At 41.1% G+C, this 23,480-nt stretch overlaps 2 protein-coding genes across 2 annotated transcripts in view; one reads left to right on the top strand and one right to left on the bottom strand.

The window, feature by feature from the left end:
- The window catches only part of LOC118357747 (5-hydroxytryptamine receptor 7-like), a 28,595-nt gene extending 5,115 nt beyond the window's left edge, over positions 1–23,480 (bottom strand). Inside the window, exon 1 of the mRNA XM_052478272.1 lies at positions 23,221–23,480. Within this exon, the coding sequence (XP_052334232.1) occupies positions 23,221–23,239 (19 nt within the window). The 5' untranslated portion in view covers positions 23,240–23,480. The remainder of the gene's footprint in view (positions 1–23,220) is intronic.
- On the top strand, positions 1,582–13,152 carry LOC118357483 (pantothenate kinase 3-like). The gene is made up of 7 exons (XM_035734625.2): positions 1,582–2,276; positions 5,282–5,634; positions 5,953–6,212; positions 6,722–6,898; positions 7,014–7,137; positions 9,487–9,612; positions 10,010–13,152. The coding sequence occupies exons 1-7, from the start codon at positions 1,967–1,969 to the stop codon at positions 10,067–10,069; spliced, it is 1,410 nt and encodes a 469-aa protein (XP_035590518.1). The 5' UTR covers positions 1,582–1,966; the 3' UTR covers positions 10,070–13,152.

Raw genomic sequence — 23,480 nt, 5'->3', positions numbered from 1 at the left:
ATGTTTTATTGGCGAAAGGGAATATACCCGGATGACGTCAGAAGAGCCCGCGTAGATGTAGCCTAGTCTGGTTGGACATTATTCAGTCAAAATAAAGTATATTCATAGGCCTATCACAGATTTTTTTTTTTTTACGGAGCAACACATATACCAAGTGTGTGTGTGTGTGTGTGTGTGTGTGTGTGAGAGAGTACAGAATCTGGGGGGGGATTGATACACTTTGAAACACATCATTTGGCGCCATCCTGTGGCTTTATTCTCGGTATACGTAACAATATCATTCTTTCCCCACATAGATTTATATAGGGAATATTATAGCCTATTTAGGATTAATCTATATTAATGGCAAGGGGAAATTTGTGTAGGCTAAAACTATAAATGTAGTCCTAATCAAATGTAGGATAGCTATTTTTTCTATTTAAGTTTTTGAAAAATATACTGGACACACCTTTTGTTCTAGCAGTACTTGGTTCTTATTAGGCCTTGCAGGTAGGATACAACACAGACAATAATTGTAATGAGGCTTTGTACGTTGTTCTTAAGTAGACCTAGAGTATAACAATGTAGCATAATTAGCCCAATTCTTGATAGGCTGCACTACAAGAATAATTACACAGTAATACACTGTTAATTTAGCCTAGTCAGTTCATCAAATCAAATTGTATTGGCTGGGTACACAGATTTGCAGATGTTATCGCAGGTGCAGGGAAATGCTTGCGTTTCTAGCTCCAACAGGGCAGTAGGCCTAATACCTAGCAATAATTAAAACAAACATCAACACACACATAACCCCCTCCCCTCCCCCCACCACAAAAAAAAGTTGTAATTAAGAAAGATCAGAATGAGCAATGTCAGAGACCATGTGTAACAATATAACAGTAACTGGTTTGGGCAAGGGAGACAGCAATAAGAGTCGTTTAGAAATGTAATAAACCAACCTGGTCTCAGAGGATTTCGTATTATTCTGTACAAAAATCGGAGACACAATTTAGTATGATATGTTATGTTTCGCATGATATGTGGTAATTTGTGGATGTCCATCAATGATATGTTACAAATTACAAATCGTTTTATATGTTATGAATTTGCAAAATGTACAGATTTGTGAAACCTACAATGGATTACAAATTTGCAAAACATATGATATTTAACATTTTTGTAACATTGCATGTTACAAAAACAAGCGAGGTGGCTAACGTTAGCTAGGTTAGGGGTCCGGGTTAAGTTTAAGTTTAGGAGTTGGTTAAAGGGTAAGGTTAGCTAAAAGGGTTAAGGTGAGGGTTCGGGAAGGTTTAGTTGACATGCAAAGTAGTTTGCAGAGTAGCTAAAAAGTAGTAATAGTTGAAAAGTTGCTAATTAGCTAAAATGCTAAAGTTGCCCATGATGATATTTGAACTCTCAACCTCTGGGTTGCTAGACGTTGGTGTTATATGGCCATCGATCCACCATAAAATAATGTTACTGTACCAAATGTAATATATCAGACGAAAAGTAGTATCTACGTACAGAATAATACAAAATGCTCCGAGACCAGGCTGATGAATCAGCCTGTACAATGACATAGGCTGCCGGCTAGCTTTACTCGAAAAGCTGCGGCAAGAGGAGCATGATAAAGCAATGTAATAATAATACCCACAGGGGAAATTGGGGGTTGTAAGAAACAGCCTGTATACAATGACGTAGGCTGCTGGCTGTTTTAATTCTGAAGCTGCCGCAAGAGGAGCATGATGAAGCAAGATGACCGACAGTGACCCATAGATTGTATAAAGACAGTGACCTTAGTCAAACGTTCTAGCAGTTGTTGTCCCATTATCCACATCGACCAAACATCATTATTTTTTTATCGTCGTAATAGATCTTTACCAAATAGCCTGACATTCTTTTGAAGAAACATCGCCGAGGAAAGCGGACAGATTTCGCCTTTCGGAGACTGCCCGCTAGTGCTTTCCCTGCGCAAAAAAAAAAAATGGATAATGGCAAAGCATCGGATCAGAAAAGAACATGCGCTTGCCAAGAGAATGGTTTGACAAATGGATTCAAGCCTACACAAACTGACAACGGGAGCTGCAATGTTTTAGGTTCAAACGGAACCAGTAGCAGTGGTAGTGGCGGGTGTAGTAGTAGTAGTAGTAGTAGTAGTAGTGGTGGTGGTGGTTGTAGCCATAATGGAATTGAAAATGTCCACCATCTTCAGGAGGATGCCCATAATAATGGGTCGCCTCCAAAGCGGTGCAGACTCAGGAGAAGAATGGATTCTGGCAAAAAGAACCGACCGCGTAAGTAGGACACAATATGAATCGTTTCCACACTGTTTCAGCATCGATGATGTCAATCATCTCGGCTGTCTAAAATCTAAAATGAAAATTATACGACATTGAAACTACACATTCGGTCAAATTCTGCCCTACACAATTTCAAAGCATCCTCTCAGGAATGAAAGGGAGGGGGTTCGGCCTAAGTATTGATTGCACATAGCTCTGGGTGTCCAAAGTGACAGTCGCCTAGATTTCATATGGTGCCATATCTAGTCTATTTGGATGACACAATGAACCAGTTAAGACATTATGCTGCAGGATAGAATATCCCTTTATCGCGTTGCGAGGCTTTTCCAAGAATGTAAATAGGGAAGCCTATCCGCCCAATTCTCCTATTGATACTGCTTCTGTAATGAATAATGGGCCTGTACTCCTATGTGGAGAAATGTTTTGTTTTCCTGTATCCTCAAAGTACATTCCATAAGCTATTTATGTCTATGAGAAATGCAGAATTTAGCAAGCAATAAGAATCAAGCACCATATTCTGTATTAATTCGACATGTTTTAATCATACTATGCTATAATAATTTGTATTTTACACGAATGTAACCCTCCTGGTAATAGAGCTTTAGCCTCTCTTTCTCTCGTCCCCTTTGTTATTGTGAGATTTTTGATGTTGTCCGTCGAGCCATTTTTCATTGGTCGTTCCAAAGTCAGGAGGTGTGCTGAAATCGCTGCTGATATGAGAGCCACATAACGTCGACCAATCAGCCGCCAGTACTTGCCTAAGGAAGTTGGCTGAAGAAACTGACAGAGCAGCCAGCTCCATGAATAGCACAGATCTTTCTTTGTCTCCAATATAACATTGTAAAACAAATGTGTCACTATGTCAGGAAACTGTAGTCTGCCTTATTGCTGTGATGACATCATGCCACAATTCATTAGGACTGAGTGACACTAATTTAAAAAAAATTATGCCATTTAGCAGACGCTTTTATCCAAAGCGACTTACAGTCATGTGTGCATACATTCTAAGTATGGGTGGTCCCGGGAATCGAACCCACTACCCTGGCGTTACAAGCGCCATGCTCTACCAACTGAGCTACAGAAGGACCACTACTTGTCAGTCTTGGTATGAAGTGTATTTGACCATAAGCAACTTGACCTGATGATCACAATTAAGTTTGTTTTTAAATGGATGAAATATACTTATTTGCTTACTTTCATTTATTTGTTTATTTACATCTGCTACCTCGGCAGAATAAAATCTAAGCAAACAAACAGCAATTTTACAAATGTTACACTTTGGCGCCAGGAACTATTTGGCTGGTGTAGTTAGAAGCGGTCTTTATCTGTCTTCAATGCCTGCAACCCAGCCGTTTGTCAAAGAGGTTGCTACAACACTGCTGGCTTGTCTGCATTCCTCTGGGAACTGTGGAAAGAAGTCTTGAATCCAAAAATACCACTTCTATTATATAATTGAATAGAAGGGATTGTGGACAATTGCAGCAAGTTGCTAAAATGCACTTGGCATGAAGACAAATACAACATTTTTACCTTCCAGTATGATCAATTGAATAAGCATCATTTGCTTTGCTGATGTCTCTTATTGGTAGTTCCCACTTGGATGCAACAAACTGAATCCCAATTGTTATGACTAATTTTTATTTAACCTTTATTTAACTAAGCAAGTCAGTTAAAAACTCATTCTTATTTACAATGACGGCCTACCCCGGCCAAACCCGGGCGACATTGGGCCAATTGTGCTCCGCCCTATGGGACTCCCAATCACGGCCGGTTGGGATACAGCCTGGAATCAAACCAGGGTGTCTGTAGTGAGGCCTCAAGCACTGAGATGCAGTACCTTAGACCACTGCGCCATTCGGGAGCCCAAATAGAGCTAGGCTTTGCCAATCAGACTCAACTATGAAAATGTATGCTGTTAAATCATTTCCATTGACTTGAGCTTTGGTCCTTTGTTGCACATACATGTGACCACTGTGAAATTATAGTAACAGCAATATAGCTCAGCCATTACTTGAGAATGAGTGGCAGAAATTCAAGCATTCAGTCCTCTGTCAATATACAGTGAAACCATTGCAATGCAGGATCTGTCTGTAGCACAACAGACTGAAGATATTGAAAGCACGTGATTCCAGTCAGTGAAGATTCCAGAGTAGACACTCACACATTTGCTGAGATCTATATATTCATGTTATGTCACGTTCCTCTTCTAGAAATTGAAGAGAAATGGATCGACCATATATCAGAGGTGTAATGGTGTTGTAATCTGAGTATCATTGCGAGCCAGAACCAAATCAACAATTACACCTCAAATTTGACTATTTTAAGCACCTCAAGCATGTCTTTTGGTTACTGCTTTTCTGTAGCTTCACACATAGTTGAATGTAACCAGGCGGGTTTGTGGAATGAGCAATAAGGGACTATACACCCCTCTGTCAAATGAAGTGCAATTGAACCAGTTTGCCTGCCGATGTATTGACTACAAATTCATTGTACTGTACACTCAAGAGTTAATTGAGAGTTAGGCAGGATATCCAGGCAATCTTCTCTCCATGCCAGGGTTTCCATGGCAACAAAGCCCTCATCTTTTGTTGCAGAGCAAACACACTGCTGTGAATTTAAGACGACCCTTTTCCTCTCCCTTCCTTCCTCTCTCCAAAAAAAGAGAGAAACATGTCACAATGATCTACTAATATGAAGACATGATGTGTGCATAATATGCCATGATGCTTTTGTCTTCAGTGAAATCAAGTTAGAAAATGCAACAGGTTTGAGGAAGTTTCAGTTAGCACAGTTCATTGGTAGACTTATATGGAGCAATAGCTTAGTTGTGACATAGACAGAATACTAGAGCCCTCTGTTTTGAGAGTATGCATTTCTCCATAGAGGATTTTGCACAATTCCATAAGAGCCAAACAGCGCTTTTCTACAGGCAATGGTGACCAAGCTTTTCCTGAATCTCCCAACTAATCTCTCAAAACACCTTTTGTTTTCTGTTCCAGCCTTCCCCTGGTTTGGGATGGACATCGGCGGCACCCTGGTGAAGCTGGTTTACTTTGAGCCTAAGGACATCACGGCGGAGGAGGAGCAGGAGGAGGTGGAGAGCCTGAAGAGCATCCGCCACTACCTGACCTCCAATGTGGCCTACGGCGACACAGGCATCCGCGATGTCCACCTAGAGCTGAAAAACCTGACCATGTGCGGCCGGAAGGGCAACCTGCACTTCATTCGCTTCCCCACCCAAGACATGCTGGGCTTCATCCAGATGGGCAGAGACAAGAACTTCTCCAGCCTGCACACCACACTCTGTGCCACCGGCGGAGGGGCGTACAAGTTTGAGGACGACTTTAGGACGGTGCGTGGTGGTTGCTAGAACGATTGGGTGTTGTCGGCCAGGGAGAATGACTGAAAGTGACAGGCGATGTGAATTCATGTCTTATTGCATGTTATTACATGTCATTAGTCAGTTAACTATATTGTGGCGTGATCATTACAGGCAACATGGTTTCTCATGTGATTAGATGGGAGTAGGTGTTGATGGTTTAGGCTTGCCTGGTTGAGGTGTGTTATAGACAATTCATGCTCTTGGAGGAGTTACCTTTGCATATCAAAACCACTCCAGTTTCTCTTTCTGTCCTATAGTCTTATAGATCTTCTGCTTTCCATCTCCCAGATCGCCAACCTAGAGCTACAGAAGCTAGATGAACTGGACTGTCTTATCCATGGTCTTCTCTATGTGGACTCAGTGGGGTTCAATGGCCATCCAAAGTGCTACTTTTTCGAGAACCCCTCTGATCCCGAGAGTGAGAACTGTGTCAAGAAAGCATGTTGCCTTGACAACCCCTTCCCCATGTTGTTGGTAAACATTGGCTCAGGGGTCAGCATCCTGGCAGTCTATTCGAAGGACAACTACAAACGGGTCACAGGCACCAGGTAAATAAATGTAATCTGTTGCTGTTTTAGTGTAGGCAAACAGAGGTAATCCTGTGTCACTCCACATCATGATAGCTGTATTTATTTGATCTGTCATTGGTAACACAGTTCTGTCATTGCTCGCGTTCATCTGTATTCAAAGTATCCTTGTTTTGGGTCTAGATAATAGTTACCACGGTAACTAGTTAATAACTTCTTAGACAAATACAACTTTCCCACTGGGCAAAAACTGGTGTTTCCATGTAATCTCAACAAAGAAAAAATGTAATGTGATGAAAGAAAAAGCAATCAACGTAAGGGAATTTTGTATTTTTTTTAAACCAAATTTATAACCTAAATCCAATGGTGATATTTTTTCTTGAATTCACATTAGTTGACAACTCAATCAAATGTAAACCAAAACTAGACATAGAAATGATGTCTGTGCCCATTGGGTTGTTTCCTGCAAGCTAAACAGTGGTACAACCCATAGAGTAGTAGGTCACATTCATTTCCTGTCCCCCCCATAGTTTGGGAGGTGGTACTTTCCTAGGCCTGTGCTGCTTGCTGACTGGCTGCGAGACTTTCGAGGAGGCCCTGGAAATGGCAGCGAAGGGGGACAGCAGCAACGTGGACAAACTGGTGAAGGACATCTACGGAGGAGACTATGAACGCTTCGGCCTCCAGGGGTCTGCAGTTGCATCTAGGTGAGCTCTAAGTTAGCTGATACATGATACGTGTTGTAACCTCAAGACTTCCAGTAACAGTATGCTTTGAAAACTGAGTATTATGGAAACTAACCCCGTGAATAATTCATTGCAGTTTTGGTCATATGATGAGCAAGGAGAAGCGTGTCAGCATCAGTAAGGAGGACCTAGCCCGAGCCACTCTCGTCACCATCACCAACAACATTGGTTCTATTGCTCGTATGTGTGCGGTGAATGAGGTACAAAGTAGATGTATTTACTTCTGTTTCAGTGGAAGTCTTACTTCAATGAGTAATTCTAACCCGTGTTAATTTCGTCAAAAATAGCTCTGACAAAAAATACTTGTCGACAACCTATTTTTCCTGATTAAAACTGTGACGATAATGAAACGAGATGCTCTGAAAAAACTCCGATAACTATTACTAATTACTTTTCATTAATAGTCTACGGAAATGTGACAAGAGGAGAATTCCACATGAAACAAATTAACATTTAATTTGACACGAAGCATACATGCATGTAGATTATTTCATGCAATCCTTTCATTGGCAGGATGAACATCTTTCAGTTGCACGGTCTGAGCTGATCTGCCTGGCTGTCCCACACAGCTCCCAGGTGGTCACTTCAATCACTCGTTAGTCTTTTCAACTGATGAGAAGCCAGGACACTTGACTTGTCACTAACCTCAACTAGAAACAACGATGTTTACTCTCGTACTTTCATGTAGGCTGTTTTTGCTTTGATCACAACAGAAGCTCTATTTTCCCATGTGTGCTGTTATTCACTCGCCTGTGTTGCTGCTCTCACGCCGCGGTATGCAAATGCGAGTTGAGGTAGCTTGTTCCTTATGGGAAAAACAAATGCTATTTGTTGGATATTAGGAGTGAAGTAATACTTCCAGCATTTTCATATTCTCCTCTTTTCAAGGAAACCACAGGAACCCCCCTCCCCATGACGATTATGATGGGGAGAAAATCAGAGCTCTAAATGGTTTAACCTGTAGCCACGGCTTTATAGCCTACGTGGTTAATTATGGCTGTTATTGTTTACAATCTGCCACAATATCAATGTAGCCAGCTACGGTTTACATGGGGATAGTAGGTCTAGTTGGAAAAGCCTAAATATTCATTATTTAATAGTCTAGTTTTAGTCGACTGATAATAACTAAAACCGACGTAGGATGAAATGACTACAACGTGACTAAGACTAAAATGTATTTCAAGACTAAAACTCAATTTAAAATAGCTGCCAAAATGAACACTGATTCAAACAGTGAGAATATACCACACTGTGGTTGTGACTGTAGCGGACGGGGTCAACTTTCTCAAAGTGATTTTTCTTTCACCATAAAGCAAAGGAGTGAAGTGGATTCAGCAGCCAGTGTGATGGATGATGGGAATGGACTCTGTGTGCTTTCAGCTTCTTTACAGTGTTGCCTTGTGGCATGGAGATCAAGCAGCATTGTACAGGGCTATCAAAGCACATAGAACAACAACAGGAAGTCTTCTGACACAAATATCAAGTGGGCAAATGATCTGCCCCATGAGTAACCCCATTGTAGTGTTTTGAGCACATAGTGTTTTGAGGTACACACATTTACATTTGATTCAGCTTTCTAGCTACCTATGCATATAGTGTACAGTGTATCAATTGGGGGAAGTCTTAAAACCAACCTGCAAAGTGCGCCGTTTTTTTTGTCGGTAGAGCTTTACTTAGAATGAGCGGACTTACTCTGTTAGCCCCGCAACAATGTCATTCACAGGAGTTGAGCTGTTCATTCTTGGCTGTTGCTCAATCTTTTTCTCCCTTGCTGCTGAGTCACTGAAGCGTGAGACAAAGCTCCTCCCACTGCTGTAATGTCAGGTTCTCTCCCCTAGATGGCAACAATACATCCATCTATGCCACGTGTCAAACTCATTCCATGGAGGGCCGAGTGTCTGCGGGTTTTCGCTCCTCCCTTGTTCTTGACTGATGAATTAAGGTCACTGATTGGGAACTGAAGGAACTCCCCTCACCTTGGGCTCCCGAGTGGCGCGGTGGTCTAAGGCACTGTATCCCAGTGCAAGGGGCGCCACTACAGTCCCTGGTTTGAATCCAGGCTGTGTCACATCCGGCCGTGATTGGGAGTCCCATAGGGCGGCGCACAATTGGCCCAGTGTTGTCTGGGTTTGGCCGGGGTAGGTCGTCATTGTATATAAGAATTTGTTCTTAACTGACTTGCCTAGTTAAATAATGGTAAAATGTAAAAATGTGAATGTTAAGCCTGGTTGCCTAGGTCTTATTCAAAAGGAAATAACTAAAACCTGCAGACACTAAACCCTCCATGGAACTAATTTGACGTCCCTTATCTATGGCTATTAGTCTGAGAGAGCTGGCCTACGGTCTTTAAACAGCTGGCCTAAGGTCTTTAAACAGCTGGCCTAAGGTCTTTAAACAGCTGGCCTAAGGTCTTTAAACAAATCATTTTTTGTGTTTTTTTTTTTACACCTTACTTTTGAAATGTCAAATTCTGTCTTGCTTTATGAAACGGTCATTCTTGCAAGATCTAAAAATGTCTGGTTTACCAATGGTTCAATGTTGTCTTTCAGAAAATTGAAAGAGTGGTGTTTGTTGGGAATTTCCTGAGAATCAATACTGTGTCAACGAAGCTGCTTGCGTATGCCATGGACTTTTGGTCCAAAGGACAATTAAAAGCTCTCTTCTTAGAGCATGAGGTAAGTAGTTTGCAATATATATATATATATATATATAGGCAAATTATTATTTACAATGACGGCCTACCGAGGAACAGTGGGTTAACTGCCTTGTTCAGGGGCAGAACGACAGATGTTTACCTTGTCAGCTCAGGGATTCGATCCAGCAACCTTTTAGTTACTGGCCCAACACTAACCGCTAGGCTACCTGCCGCCCACGTTCTGTGTTCTGTGAGGGATGTTCAGCACACTTGTTTTAGTCTAATTGTACAATAAAAAGGGTAAACAACAGATCATCTGCATATATTTTGATAGGTTACAATTGGGCGCTGAGCAGGAATATCAAGGTTATTGATGATAACCTGGCCAAATACCTAAACAGATAATGAATTAAGCCGAGCCACTCTGTTTTTTTCAGGGTTATTTCGGGGCCGTCGGTGCCTTCCTGGAACTACTGAGGATAACAGATGACCTTTGAGACAGAGACAGACCGAGGCGAAACCCTAACTCTCACCACAAGACACTGCTACTGACTGGACGAAATGGGGAAAATACATTTGAATAATTTAACTGTTTTAAGAGGTTCTACTAATTGTCCTCCTCCTCGTCTGCTGATGTTTAAGAAAATAGATTTTCAATATTATGAATGCAGGCTGGAGGAGATGAGGTTGGTGTTTTATTTGCCACTGAAAAGCAAACCTGGGTACCGATTGTTTATAAAAACCCCAACTGTATATTGAATGTGTGATTAAGCCAAACGCTACTGACCCCTGATCCTTCGTGTGTATTTGCTTTTGTTTACTTTTTTCGTGATCTGAGACCCCCCCACCCCCCCTAAAAAATGTTTATCTTATTGGTCCTTTATTTGTTTAATTTAAATTGTATAAAGTACTTACAAGACGCAAGTAGTTACATTGATCTTTAACTTAAAGCATTAGCTTACAATGAGCTTTTGCACTTTTCTTCTAATCAATCGTCCTATCCCAATGTTCTGTGATATGATTTGAGATATAATCAAATGTATTACCCTACTGAATATGTGAATCGTACGCAGTTACTCTTATCAACCCATTCTGTCAACCCGTCATCTGTGGATTTGCCAATTTGTGGAATATGGACCATTAAGCAATAGCTAAATTTGACTGATAATGTTGCGGGTTGATTTTGCTTAATAATACGCTGAAAAATCTTAGAACATTTTACATAATGCATCTATTTTTATCAGTGGCAGTAGAATGACCAGTGCCCAAAATCCTAAGTCTGTATTCACTTGAATCCAGTATTATGTATATTCTTTCCTGTCCCATGCCTTATAATTCCATTGCTGTTTTACTGAAACAGTTCACTTTGGAACCAAGCCTTCAGTACTAAATTATCCTTAGAAACCTCACAAAATAGACCCTGTCTGTGACTCCACTTTCCAGGGGAGTTGGGATATGCAGAAAAACACATTTTCAATTCACACATGCGTATTAATACACACATGCACGTGTTTGAAATAAGACAAATATAAACAACCACCTAATTATCATTATTAAGTTCATGTTCCTCAGCAAAGCCAAATCACTGACTCACTAAGCAGTGCTACGCAAAGTGTTCACCTCTATGTGAAGAGACTTTAACAATATTTACTTACTACAGTTGTTTTCATTGTCATCAAAGATGGGGATCATTTATGCCTGCCTTCCTACCTGTAATAATCAGTATGTGCTTTATGATAGTCATTTCATATTTGTTTTGGATGTACTGTGCTGAGTACTCTAGTCGAAAGGAGATTTGACTCTCCTACTGGATCTCTTGGTTAAATTTCATGACATTTCATGATGGCATTTTGGTTTCAAGTGAAACTGCATAGCTGGCCTGTGAACCGCTGTGAGCTGCATACCCTTCTGCCTTCCTGTCCACTTCAGAGGGTCCCACGACCAACTTCCTCATCCAAACAATACATCCATGCTGTATCTGAAATGGCATCCTATTCCCTATAGCGTGATACTTTGGAACAGATCACGCTTTTCCATATATAATTCACCAGTGGTGATTTTAGCATGTAAATCTTGGTGTGGAAAACTCCCCCCCAATTTTTTTTAGATGCATGCCAGCAAAGCCACTACACTACACAACACTAAACAATACATTAATTGCACTATAACAGTGACAAACGGTGCCCACAAACTGTTAGGGTCCACACAAAGCTGTCCCGACAGCAGAGCTTTCTTTTCAGCACCATGGAGTGAATCTTTACCACCGCTACACCTGGTTATCAGCGGAGCCTTGTCTGGCAGCAAAACAATTCATTCAGCCTGGTTTACTGCCTTTAAAAAAAACATAGATGATATGACCATATCTCCCTGGCATATTACATCATTTATGCAGCAGCATTTAAGACATTTTTGGACTCACCTTGCTGTGCGCGGCAGCCGTATGTTGGCAAATTTTGTCATCAAAGAAAAAGATTTACAATTTTGAGTTGGATGACTGTTCAAAACATATCTTCCCAGTCTGACTTCCCAGTTGCAATGCTTGCTGTTAGCCACTGTCACCGATTCCTTCCAAACAACTCATTGTTGAATTTGCGATTTCCAAGTTGTTGTGTAATGTTTATGTCTATGTATTAGACATTTATCTTCATTATTTCTCTTCATATGACAAGGATTAAAAAGGATTTGCCAGTTGATTTATGATGATGACTGCTAGCTAAGATTTTGAAAGTAAGATGTTGACATGATCAGTCCAATCAAAGCTACTGTACATATAACGTGATTTGATGTCATTTTGTCTGTGGTCATTGACGTTGAGCCTTCTTGGAAGGGCACTTCTAATGTAACTCTATGGGCAGCACCCAAAGGGCTCACATTCTTGATGTCTACCCTTGCTAAAGGCTAGTGATGTAGTGTCCCCATGAGTGACAGAACACTGAGCCAATCACGGTGCAATGCTCCTATTTTCTGCTGGCCTGCCCCACCACAGAAAGCACTGAGCTAGGCTGAAACACCTGTATTTTGGAGCTGCCTGTTTGTATGCGGCTTTATTAACTCTTTATTAACAACTTTTTGTTGCATTGTTTGCAAACTGATATGTGACATGTATTAATGCCAAAATAACATGCAAAACAGCCCCCCAAAAAAAAAAAAATACATCTGCCCCACCTACCCTGAATGACGGGTCGCCACTGTACATCTGCTCCACCTACCCTGAATGACGGGTCGCCACTGTACATCTGCCCCACCGACCCTGAATGACGGGTCACCACTTTTGACCAGGGCGATGATTTTGATCAATAGTAGCGCATTATATAAGGAATATGATGCCATCTTGGACTCATCCCCAAACTGACTTCCCTAAACATCATACGTTTATTTTTTTTATCCCAATTTAACCTGGTGGAGTTTTCAGCTATAAGTTAGGACAGATTTTTAAATGTGCTTTATGAATTGAATTACTGCATACATGTCATGGCAAATAATATATGTAACTCTGAACCTGATTGAACTGGATTACAGAGCTGAGTCTTGCTATGAATTCAGTTTTGCTTGTCGTCATTAAAACTGTTCTCTAACCTGATGATATGTTGAGTTTGTTGCATTCACTTTCTGATGTACTGCCTTGTCCTGTTGTGTGTGTTTATAAGACTTGCCTAGTGAAGACTTGGTACAAAACATTAAGAACACCTGCTCTTTCCATGACATAGACCGACTATTCCCAAACTGAGGGTACGCACAATGCCGTCGGGGGTACGCCAAAAATATGATTCACATTTTCAAACAGTCCATTTAGATTTTTCAACTGGCTTGACATTTGGGTGATGTTTTTTTCTCGCCTGAGTAGCCTCGTTTCACTGCCAAAAATACAATTAAACCATCTAGTGTTCAGTGAAATAATAACACAATGTCAAATACAGGTAGCCTAGTCAAATAATGAACATCCAATCCCATTAACCGTTACTCTCTCGTGGGAATTCCGTTTGCTCGAAAATTGATTTAAAAAAGTAAGGCCCGCGTCCATAGAGACACATACCAGCTCTACTGGTAGTACTGATACTACCTACCAGCAGTACTACACCTGCTCCACGACACAAGTTGTTCTGCTTCCACGAGCACATCCAATGCTAGCATCAGGAGTGCTACATTTGTTGCTAGCTCAGCTATCACAGACACTGAAGTTGTGAATCTGATGCAGCTGAAGAGCTTACTGCCCCCCTTACCCGGGAAAGCACCGAACAAATGACAGGGACGTTGGACCCTCGAAGAGGCACAAGTATGATGAGAACTACATTGATTTGGGGTTCACTTATGTTGGGAGTAGTGCCTTTCCTCAGCCACAGTGTGTTATATGTGCAAAAGTACTATCTCACAACTCGATGAAACCTTCACTCTTGCACAGACATTTAGAAACAAAACATGCCAATTTGAAAAATCAGCCACAGGAGTTTTTTGAGGTGAGAATTAAGATGACTTTCGAGTAGTATGATGTATAAAAGCAACAGATACCATTACTAAGAAGGGGTTAGAAGCGTCTTATATGGTGAGCTACCGAGTGGCTAGGACAGGCAAGCCCCATGCTATTGGAGGACTTAATTCTTCCTGCTGCCGTGGACATGGCTGGGACAATGCTGGGGGAAAAGGCCAGAAAACTATACAGACGATTTCTTCATCAAACAACACTGTTTCATGGGCTCCCGGGTGGTGTAGCGGTCTAAGGCACAGCATCTCAGTGCTAGAGGCATCAGTACAGACACCCTGGTTTGAATCCAGGCTGCATCACAACCAGCCGTGATTGGGAGTCTCATAGGGCGGCGCACAATTGGCCCAGCGTTGTCCAGGTTTGGCAGGTGTAGGCCATCATTGTAAGTAAGAATTTGTTCTTAACTGACTTGCCTAGTTAAATGAAGGTTAAATAAAATGAATACAAATTCATGACATATCAGTGACTTGGCAGGAGATGTTTTGAACAATTACTGCTTCGCATACAAGCCAGTGAATTCTTTACGTTACAGCTGGATGAGTCAACAGACGTGGCAGGCCTGGCACAGCTCCTGGTATATGTCTGTTACGTTTATGGGTGGTCAATTAAGGAAGACATACTTCTTCTGCAAACCACTGGAAACCAGGATATTTTTAAAGTACTGGATAGCTTTGTGACATCAAATGGACTTTGGTGGTCAAGATGGGTTGGTATCTGTACTGGTGACGCAAAAGCCATGACAGGGAGAGATAGTGGAATGGTAACGCTTGTGCAAGCAGTTTCTCCCGACGCCACTTGGGTACACTGCAGCATGCACCGAGAGGCTCTTGCTACCAAGGGAATGCCTGACAGCTTGAATGACGCTTTGGACACTACAGTGAAAATGGTTAACTTTGTTAAAGCAAGGCCCCTGAACTCTCGTGTATGTTCTGCGTTATGCAATGATATAGGCAGCGACCATGTAATGCTTTTACAACATACAGAAGTGGGCTGGTTATCAAGGGAAAAAGTATTGACAAGTTTTTTTGAATGGAGAGATGAACTTAAAGTTTTCTTTACTGACCATAATGTTCACTTGGCTGACCGCTGGCATGATGATGACTTTCTCACACGACTGGCCTATCTGCTGGGCTTGACAATCTGGACCCTCTATTTCTGAAACTATCCGCCGCCATTGTCGCAACCCCTATTACCAGCCTGTTCAACCTCTCTTTCATATCGTCCGAGATCCCCAAGGATTGGAAAGCTGCCGCAGTCATCCCCCTCTTCAAAGGGGGAGACACCCTGGACCCAAACTGTTACAGACCTATATCCATCCTGCCCTGCCTATCTAAGGTCTTCGAAAGCCAAGTCAACAAACATGTCACTGACCATCTCGAATCCCACCGTACCTTCTCTGCTGTGCAATCTGGTTTCCGAGCCGGTCACGGGTGCACCTCAGCCACACTCAAGGTACTAAACGATATCATAACCGCCATCGATAAAAGACAGTACTGTGCAGCCGTCTTCATCAACCTTGCCAAAACCTTAGACTCTGTCAATCACCATATTCTTATCGGCAGACTCAGTAGCCTCGGTTTTTCGGATGACTGCCTTGCCTGGTTCACCAATTACTTCGCAGACAGAGTTCAGTGTGTCAAATCGGAGGGCATGCTGTCCGGTCCTCTGGCAGTCTCTATGGGGGTGCCACAGGGTTCAATTCTCGGGCCGACTCTTTTCTCTGTATATATCAATGATGTTGCTCTTGCTGCGGGCAATTCCCTGATCCACCTTTACGCAGACGACACCATTCTATATACTTTCGGCCCGTCATTGGACACTGTGCTATCTAACCTCCAAACGAGCTTCAATGCCATACAACACTCCTTCCGTGGCCTCCAACTGCTCTTAAACGCTAGTAAAACCAAATGCATGCTTTTCAACCGATCGCTGCCTGCACCCGCATGCCCGACTAACATCACCATCCTGGATGGTTCCGACCTTGAATATGTGGACATCTATAAGTACCTAGGTGTCTGGCTAGACTGCAAACTCTCCTTCCAGACTCATATCAAACATCTCCAATCCAAAATCAAATCAAGAGTCGGCTTTCTATTCCGCAACAAAGCCTCCTTCACTCACGCCGCCAAGCTTACCCTAGTAAAACTGACTATCCTACCGATCCTCGACTTCGGCGATGTCATCTACAAAATGGCTTCCAACACTCTACTCAGCAAACTGGATGCAGTCTATCACAGTGCCATCCGTTTTGTCACTAAAGCACCTTATACTACCCACCACTGCGACTTGTATGCTCTAGTCGGCTGGCCCTCGCTACATATTCGTCGCCAGACCCACTGGCTCCAGGTCATCTACAAGTCCATGCTAGGTAAAGCTCCGCCTTATCTCAGTTCACTGGTCACGATGGCAACACCCATCCGTAGCACGCGCTCCAGCAGGTGTATCTCATTGATCATCCCTAAAGCCAACACCTCATTTGGCCGCCTTTCGTTCCAGTACTCTGCTGCCTGTGACTGGAACGAATTGCAAAAATCGCTGAAGTTGGAGACTTTTATCTCCCTCACCAACTTCAAACATCAGCTATCTGAGCAGCTAACCGATCGCTGCAGCTGTACATAGTCTATTGGTAAATAGCCCACCCATTTTCACCTACCTCATCCCCATACTGTCTTATTTATTTACTTTTCTGCTCTTTTGCACACCAATATACCTGTATATGACCATCTGATCATTTATCACTCCAGTGTTAATCTGCAAAATTGTAATTATTCGCCTACCTCATGCCTTTTGCACACATTGTATATAGACTCCCCCTTTTTTTTCTACTGTGTGATTGACTTGTTAATTGTTTACTCCATGTTTAACTCTGTGTTGTCTGTTCACACTGCTATGCTTTATCTTGGCCAGGTCGCAGTTGCAAATGAGAACTTGTTCTCAACTAGCCTACCTGGTTAAATAAAGGTGAAATAAAAAAAAATAAAAAAAATAAATCTGAGTGATGTTTTTTCTCTGAATCTAGGATTACAGGGACTCTCCGCAACTATATTCAATGTGCGGGACAACATTGTGGCTATGATTAAGAAGTTGGAGCTCTTCTCTGTCTGCATTAACAAGGACAACACACAGGTCTTTTCATCATTGCATTATTTTTTTGTGTGCAAATGAACTCAAGCGTACGGAAAATGTCAAATGTGATATAGCAAAGCATCTGAGTGAGCTGGGTGCGCAATTACGCAGGTACTTTCCCGAAACGGACAACACAAACACTTACCGATATCTGAACAAGAGAGCCTCATCAAAATTACAACAAGCGGTTCTGTGAAAATAGAATTTACTCAGAAGCCACTGCCAGATTTCTGGAGAGGGCTGCGCTCAGAGTATCCTGCCTTGGCAAATAGTGCTGTTAAGACACTGATGCCCTTTGCAACCAAGTACCTATGTGAGAGTGGATTCTCGGCCCTCACTAGCATGAAAACTAAATACAGGCACGGACTGTGTGTGGAACATGATTTGAGACTGAGACTCCAATACAACCCAACATTGCAGAGTTATGTGCATCCTTTCAAGCACAGCCTTCTCATTAACCTGTGGTGAGTTATTCAGGATGTAACTCAATATTTTGTACACTCAGTGCCTAGTTAAAGTCTACACACTCTTGCACAGATTTCACATTTTGAGGCCTTAAAATTCAATCTAAAAAGGGTTTACATTGGGATTTCCTCCCAACCTACTCCACATTTTCAGTGTTTTTTTTAATGTTCTGAAATGAGTAAAAAAATCAAATTTATGCTTTTCATGATTCCAGAACAACTGTCTGTGTAAGATCCCTCAGTTGTATAGTGATTTTCTCAAAATGATTTAACCTCAGAGCCACCAATGAGATTCATGAGAATGTCTGGGATACATTTTTAGGCAGGGATAGATCAGGGGAGGTTCATAAATAATTCCAAGACACTGAATGTCCCTTTCAGTATGGTCAAGTATGGTAATACATCTATGGATGGTGTATCATATCACCCAGACACTGCAAATATCTGGCCATCCTAACTGCGGGAGAGAATGGAAACTGATATCACTATGAGGTTTAAAATTATTTTAAAGTTGACATAATTTTTTGGCGGAGCTGAGAGAACTGCATGGATCAACAACATTGCATTCACTCAACATTAATGGCCTGTATGACAGAGTGAAAAGAAGAAAGCCTGTGTTTAAAATATATATATTGCAAATCATCCAATACTAAAAGACAACATTTTAAATAAATCAACTTTTTTGCCTAAATTAAAAATGTCAGGTATGGGTCAAATAGAGTAAAATGCTCTGTATTTTTAAACATTGTGGTGGCAGCCATATAATTAGGAATTAGAACTCTTTATTTAATGGGATATCTATGGTGGCAGCATCTTGTTATGGGTATGCTTGTCTCTGACAGGGACTGGGGAGTTTGTCAGGATCAAAAGTGTCACGTTCTGTCCATCGTTCGTATGTGTTTTCCTTGTTTTAGTGTTGGTCAGAACGTGAGCTGGGTGGGCATTCTACGTTGTGTGTCTGGTTTGTCTATTTCTATGTTTGGCCTGATATGGTTCTCAATCAGAGGCAGGTGTTAGTCATTGTCTCCGATTGGGAACCATATTTAGGTAGCCTGTTTTGTGTTGGGTTTTGTGGGTGATTGTTCCTGTCTCTGTGTTTGCACCAGATAGGATTGTTTAGGTTTTCACTTTTCTTGTTTTGTTTAGTCTGTTCGTGTATAGTCGTCTTTATTAAAAACATGAATAACCACCACGCTGCATTTTGGTCCACCTCTCTTTCACCAGAAGAAAACCGTTAAAAATAAATATGAAAGGAGCAAAGTCCAGGTAAAAACATTGAAACAGATTTTCCTGTCTTCTGAACCTAACCCTGGGTTAGAGTTTTATTTTTCAGCCGGCACACTAGAATGGCTTTCCAAGATGTGTTGAAGGTCTCAGTGCTGACTTAAATCTGCTTGAAAATCAGAGACAAGGTTTAAATATTGCTATCCATCAATGATTCCCAACCAAATTGACTGAGCTTGAGCAATTTAGACAAAATGATTTACAGCTTTAAAAACAAATGAACTCTTAGGTGTGAAGACCTACGCAATCAAGACATCCTTGTTTTTGATTTTGAATTCATTTAAATAGGAGCAATATTGCTGCTAATTGTCTGTCTATCACTCAATATTTAGCGATGCAACTGATAACCGTCTTTGTGGGTAGACAGAGACTTTCCCCAAAAACATTCTCAATAAAATGTCAACTGCAAAGTAGGTTTAACCGGGGGAACAATATAATGATTATTTGTATCAATTGGCTGGTGATTGTCTGCAAACTCTGCCATATGCTGCAGTAGTCCTATCAGCAGAAACATAGCTAGATCAACACATTCCTCTCTTGCTAGATGCCCAATTAAAGGGGAATTACACTCAATCTACATTTGTCAGTTTATTTTTCCAAAATGGTCTTCTGTTGTAATTTAAGCCTTGACATGGACGCAGAACATCCATTTTCTTTGTTTCTCTATGAATAATTATAATATTGAGAGTAAAAAACTGAAACAAATTTCAAACAAGGAAAAATAAAAAAGAACACAATTCAGAATTCAGTAAAATACTAAATATAATTTGATGAGGCCCCCTTGCAGTTGTTTATTAACCATGATTTTACCAGGTATGACAGCAAACGCATATTTTGTACACCAAGGACCCAGGGAAGAGTTGCAGGGTAGAGAAGAATGTGCCCAATTGGTAGCTACAGTCTTGTCCCAACGCTGCAACTCTTGCATGGACTCGAGAGGTGGAGGTCGAGAACCACGCATCCTCTGAAACACGACCCCACCAAGCCGCACTGCTTCTTGACACGTTGCTCTCTTAACCTGGAAGCATTCCGCACTAATGTGTTGAGGAAACACAGTACAACTGCATCAGCGTGCATGCACCCGGCCCGCCACAGGAGTCGCCAGAGAGTGATGGGACCAGGAAATCCCGGCCCGACAAAACCCTCCCCTAACCCGGACGACGCTCGGCCAATTGTGCACCACTCGGGAGGCCAGTGTGTTTAGTATGGTTACATAGGACAAAAAGTTACTTAGGGCAAAAACTAATGGAGGGTGGTTGGTCGGATGTATAATGTGAACATCTAGCAACCAAAAGGTTGTGTGTCTGAATCTCATCACAGCCAACTTCAGCATTTGAAATAAGTAGCAACTTTTCAGCTACTTACTACTTTTTAGCTAATGTGAAACTACTTTGCATGTTAGCTAACACTTTCCCTAACCCTTTTAGCTAACACTTCCCATAAAACGTTAACCTAACTCCTAACATTATCTCTAACCACTAGCCTAGCTAACGTTAGCCAGCTAGCTAACGTTAGCATTACCAACCCAGACACCTAGCCAATGTTAGCCACAACAAATTGGAATTTGTTTAGCAAATTCATAACATATTGTACTATTTGAAAATTGGTAACATTTTGTAAATATTTCCAATTCGTAACATATTTTTGAAAATGTGTAACAAATCATACGAATTGTAATTCGTAACATATCATACACAATGGCTGATGGACATCAACAAATTAAAACATACCATACGAAACGTAACATATCATACCAAATGGAGTGTCTCGGATTTTCGTACCAAATAATACGAAATGCTATGAGACAAGGTTGGCTGTAAATGACTTGACTGAGCTATGCAATTCAACAACAGCTGATGTGTGTGTCTGGAAAGGTAAGAACCTTATTGCTCCATCTTAGAAACTGTGGGGAAAATGTTTATTGGAAATATTTTCAAATGTTGGTGCTGTGTGTATTATTTCCAATTGATTGTTTAAAAAAAATTGTGTAGCCTACGAAGCCAGCAGCCTCTGGTGTTCTATTGGCGCTTTGACCGATGCTGATGAGAACGAAAGGTATTCATTAGAAGAACAGAATGTTACAAAGTCGCCGAAGTTGTTTATTCCGTAATTTATTGATGCACATGTTTTGCTTCATATAAACTGGAAATTATTGCACGCTAAGATAACACAAACAGAAAAGGTCTGAAAGTTTTACACATTTTACTAAAGCTGCACGTTTTTGAGAACTTGCCATTTCCTGAGGAGGAAATATGGTGAACATGAGACCCAGTCCACATTGTCGATAGTTCAACCGCGTGAACCCACCACACAATATCTGCCTTCTGTCAATTCGACACATACAATATATTGCTTGCGTTGTCTTATGTTTTTATATGAGGCTCAAACATTATCGCATGATCCCATGTTTTTACTTGATGAATTGGAAGTGCAATCTCCTAAACTTCAGAATCAAAACTTTGCCGACTGTGGCAAATGTCTAAATTCTAAGGTTAACAAAACAATGATAAACAAACATGCCATGAAATTATATATCTTATCAGCAACATTTAGATGAACAATTGACCTAGATAGGGCTATGTAGTAATAGTTTGGATTCAATGAACTCAAAGGGATATTCAGTAGATTATTCTCCCTGCTGTGCAATAATGTAGCTCTGGCTATGTTGAACCAGGCATGTGGTTGCCATGGGCTCAGCAGCTGAAGCAATGGGAGTCAGACAGGTTTTAACCAACTAGAAGTGCAGACAATTGATTAACAGCCTTAAAATGTATTAAATCGAGATTTTTTTTCACTGACCTACATACGATACTCCAAAATGTAAAAGTAGAATTATGTTTGTTCACATTTTTACAAATGCATAAAATGAAAAGCTGAAATGTCTTGAGTCAATAAGTACTCAACCCCTTTGGTATGGGAAGCCTAAATAAGTTCAGGAGTAAAACTGTGCTTAACAAGTCACATAAGTTGCATGGACTCACTCTGTGTGCGATAATAGTGTTTAACATTATTTTTTTAATGACTACCTTACATCTGTACCCCACACATACCTGTAAGGTCCCTCAGTTGAGCAGTGAATTTCAAACACAGATTCTACCACAAAGAAAAGGGAGGTTTTCCAATGCCACGCTAAGAAGGGCACCTATTGGTAGATTGATTTAAAAAAATGACATTGAATATCCCTTTGAACATGGTAAAGTTATTAATTACACTTACACCCAGTCACTACAAAGATACATGTGTCCTTCCTAACTCAGTTGCCTGAGAGGAAGGAAACCACTCAGTAATTTCACCGTAAGGCCAATGGTGACTGAGGATGGATCAACAACATTGTAGTTACTCCATAATACTAACCTAATTGACAGAGTGAAAAGAAGGAAGACTGCACAGAATAAAAATATTCCGAAACATGTATCCTGTTTTCAACAAGGCACTAAAGTAATACTGTAAAAAATGCTTGTAATTGTGACCGACAGCCTTGATTTGGTCTTATGTAGCAAAATGTTAAATAGTGTATTTTACATTGGTTAAAAGCAGAGACACAGAGCTACAAAATGGTATATCATACACGGCATTTGAGGCATAATGGGAAAGTAATTATGCTTTGAAAGTTGATAAACTTGTAACCCCACTTTTGAGAAAATGGCCTTTGAAAGTTTTGATACCTACCGGAGAACTCTTCTTTGTCTACAGCCATTCAGCATTGTTCACCCTCTTAAGCTTTAGTCCACACGCAAACTCTGAGCATTTTACTTATCCTAGCAGAGCTGGTTAGGCTGTTTTCTTGTTATCCAGAGTGTTGGTTACTGTAACTGTGCTGCTGGCAACAATTTAATGATGCTTTTTTGCCATCGTTTACTGACACCGGTCATATTCAATGTTGAGCGTTCGTAAATTCATCTGTTATTCTGCGCTCTGGCACACTCAGACCAGAGTGCACTGAAATCAAATGCACCCAAAATTGTTACTTGAATAGTGGAGTCTTTTAAGACATGTCGCTAGTTAGCTAGCTAAACAATGAACCATAATCCCAACTCATGGCAATACTACCCTGCATGAATCTGCAGGTAGCTAACCAACCAGGTTCAATGTTAGCTAGCTAACATTAGGCTATAACTAGCCAAGCAAATGGCTCTCATATACGAATAATAATATCATACACGTAACGTTAGCTAGTGAGCCAGCCAGCTAATGTTAGCTAGCTAACAGTGCATTTTAACTTGAAATTAAACCACTTTCTGTCAAAATTAGAAACATGTAATATCTGAAGATGTAGCTAGCTAGACCATCTTACCCATCATGGATGGATGCATCTCCTGTCGGATCCCATGGCTGCCCTTAGTTTGAAGATGTAATCCGGAGACAGGTGTTTTCTTAATCTCATTAGCTATCGTACTCGAATTCCACAGATTTCAAAACTCGGTCCTCCGGAAAGTGGAGAGCCACACTTATGCAGTTTTACTATGCAATATATATATTTTAAAGCAGCGTTAGACAGGATTAACTAGACATACTGACCAGCTCAAATAAACAGAGGCGTGCTATATGGCAGAC

This window comes from Oncorhynchus keta, chromosome 24, assembly GCF_023373465.1.
Source record: "Oncorhynchus keta strain PuntledgeMale-10-30-2019 chromosome 24, Oket_V2, whole genome shotgun sequence".
Classification (NCBI taxonomy): Eukaryota; Metazoa; Chordata; class Actinopteri; order Salmoniformes; family Salmonidae; genus Oncorhynchus; species Oncorhynchus keta.
Note: the sequence above shows the minus strand (reverse complement) of the source record. Positions and strands in the feature narration are given on the sequence as shown.

Bases quoted from the DNA above. Each gene is read 5' to 3' on its own strand.
- LOC118357483 (XM_035734625.2), top strand. From the start codon at position 1,967: ATGGATAATGGCAAAGCATCGGATCAGAAAAGAACATGCGCTTGCCAA. The intron at 6,213-6,721 runs GTAAATAAATGT...TCCCCCCCATAG, and splicing joins AAACGGGTCACAGGCACCAG to TTTGGGAGGTGGTACTTTCC. The intron at 6,899-7,013 runs GTGAGCTCTAAG...AATTCATTGCAG, and splicing joins GGGTCTGCAGTTGCATCTAG to TTTTGGTCATATGATGAGCA.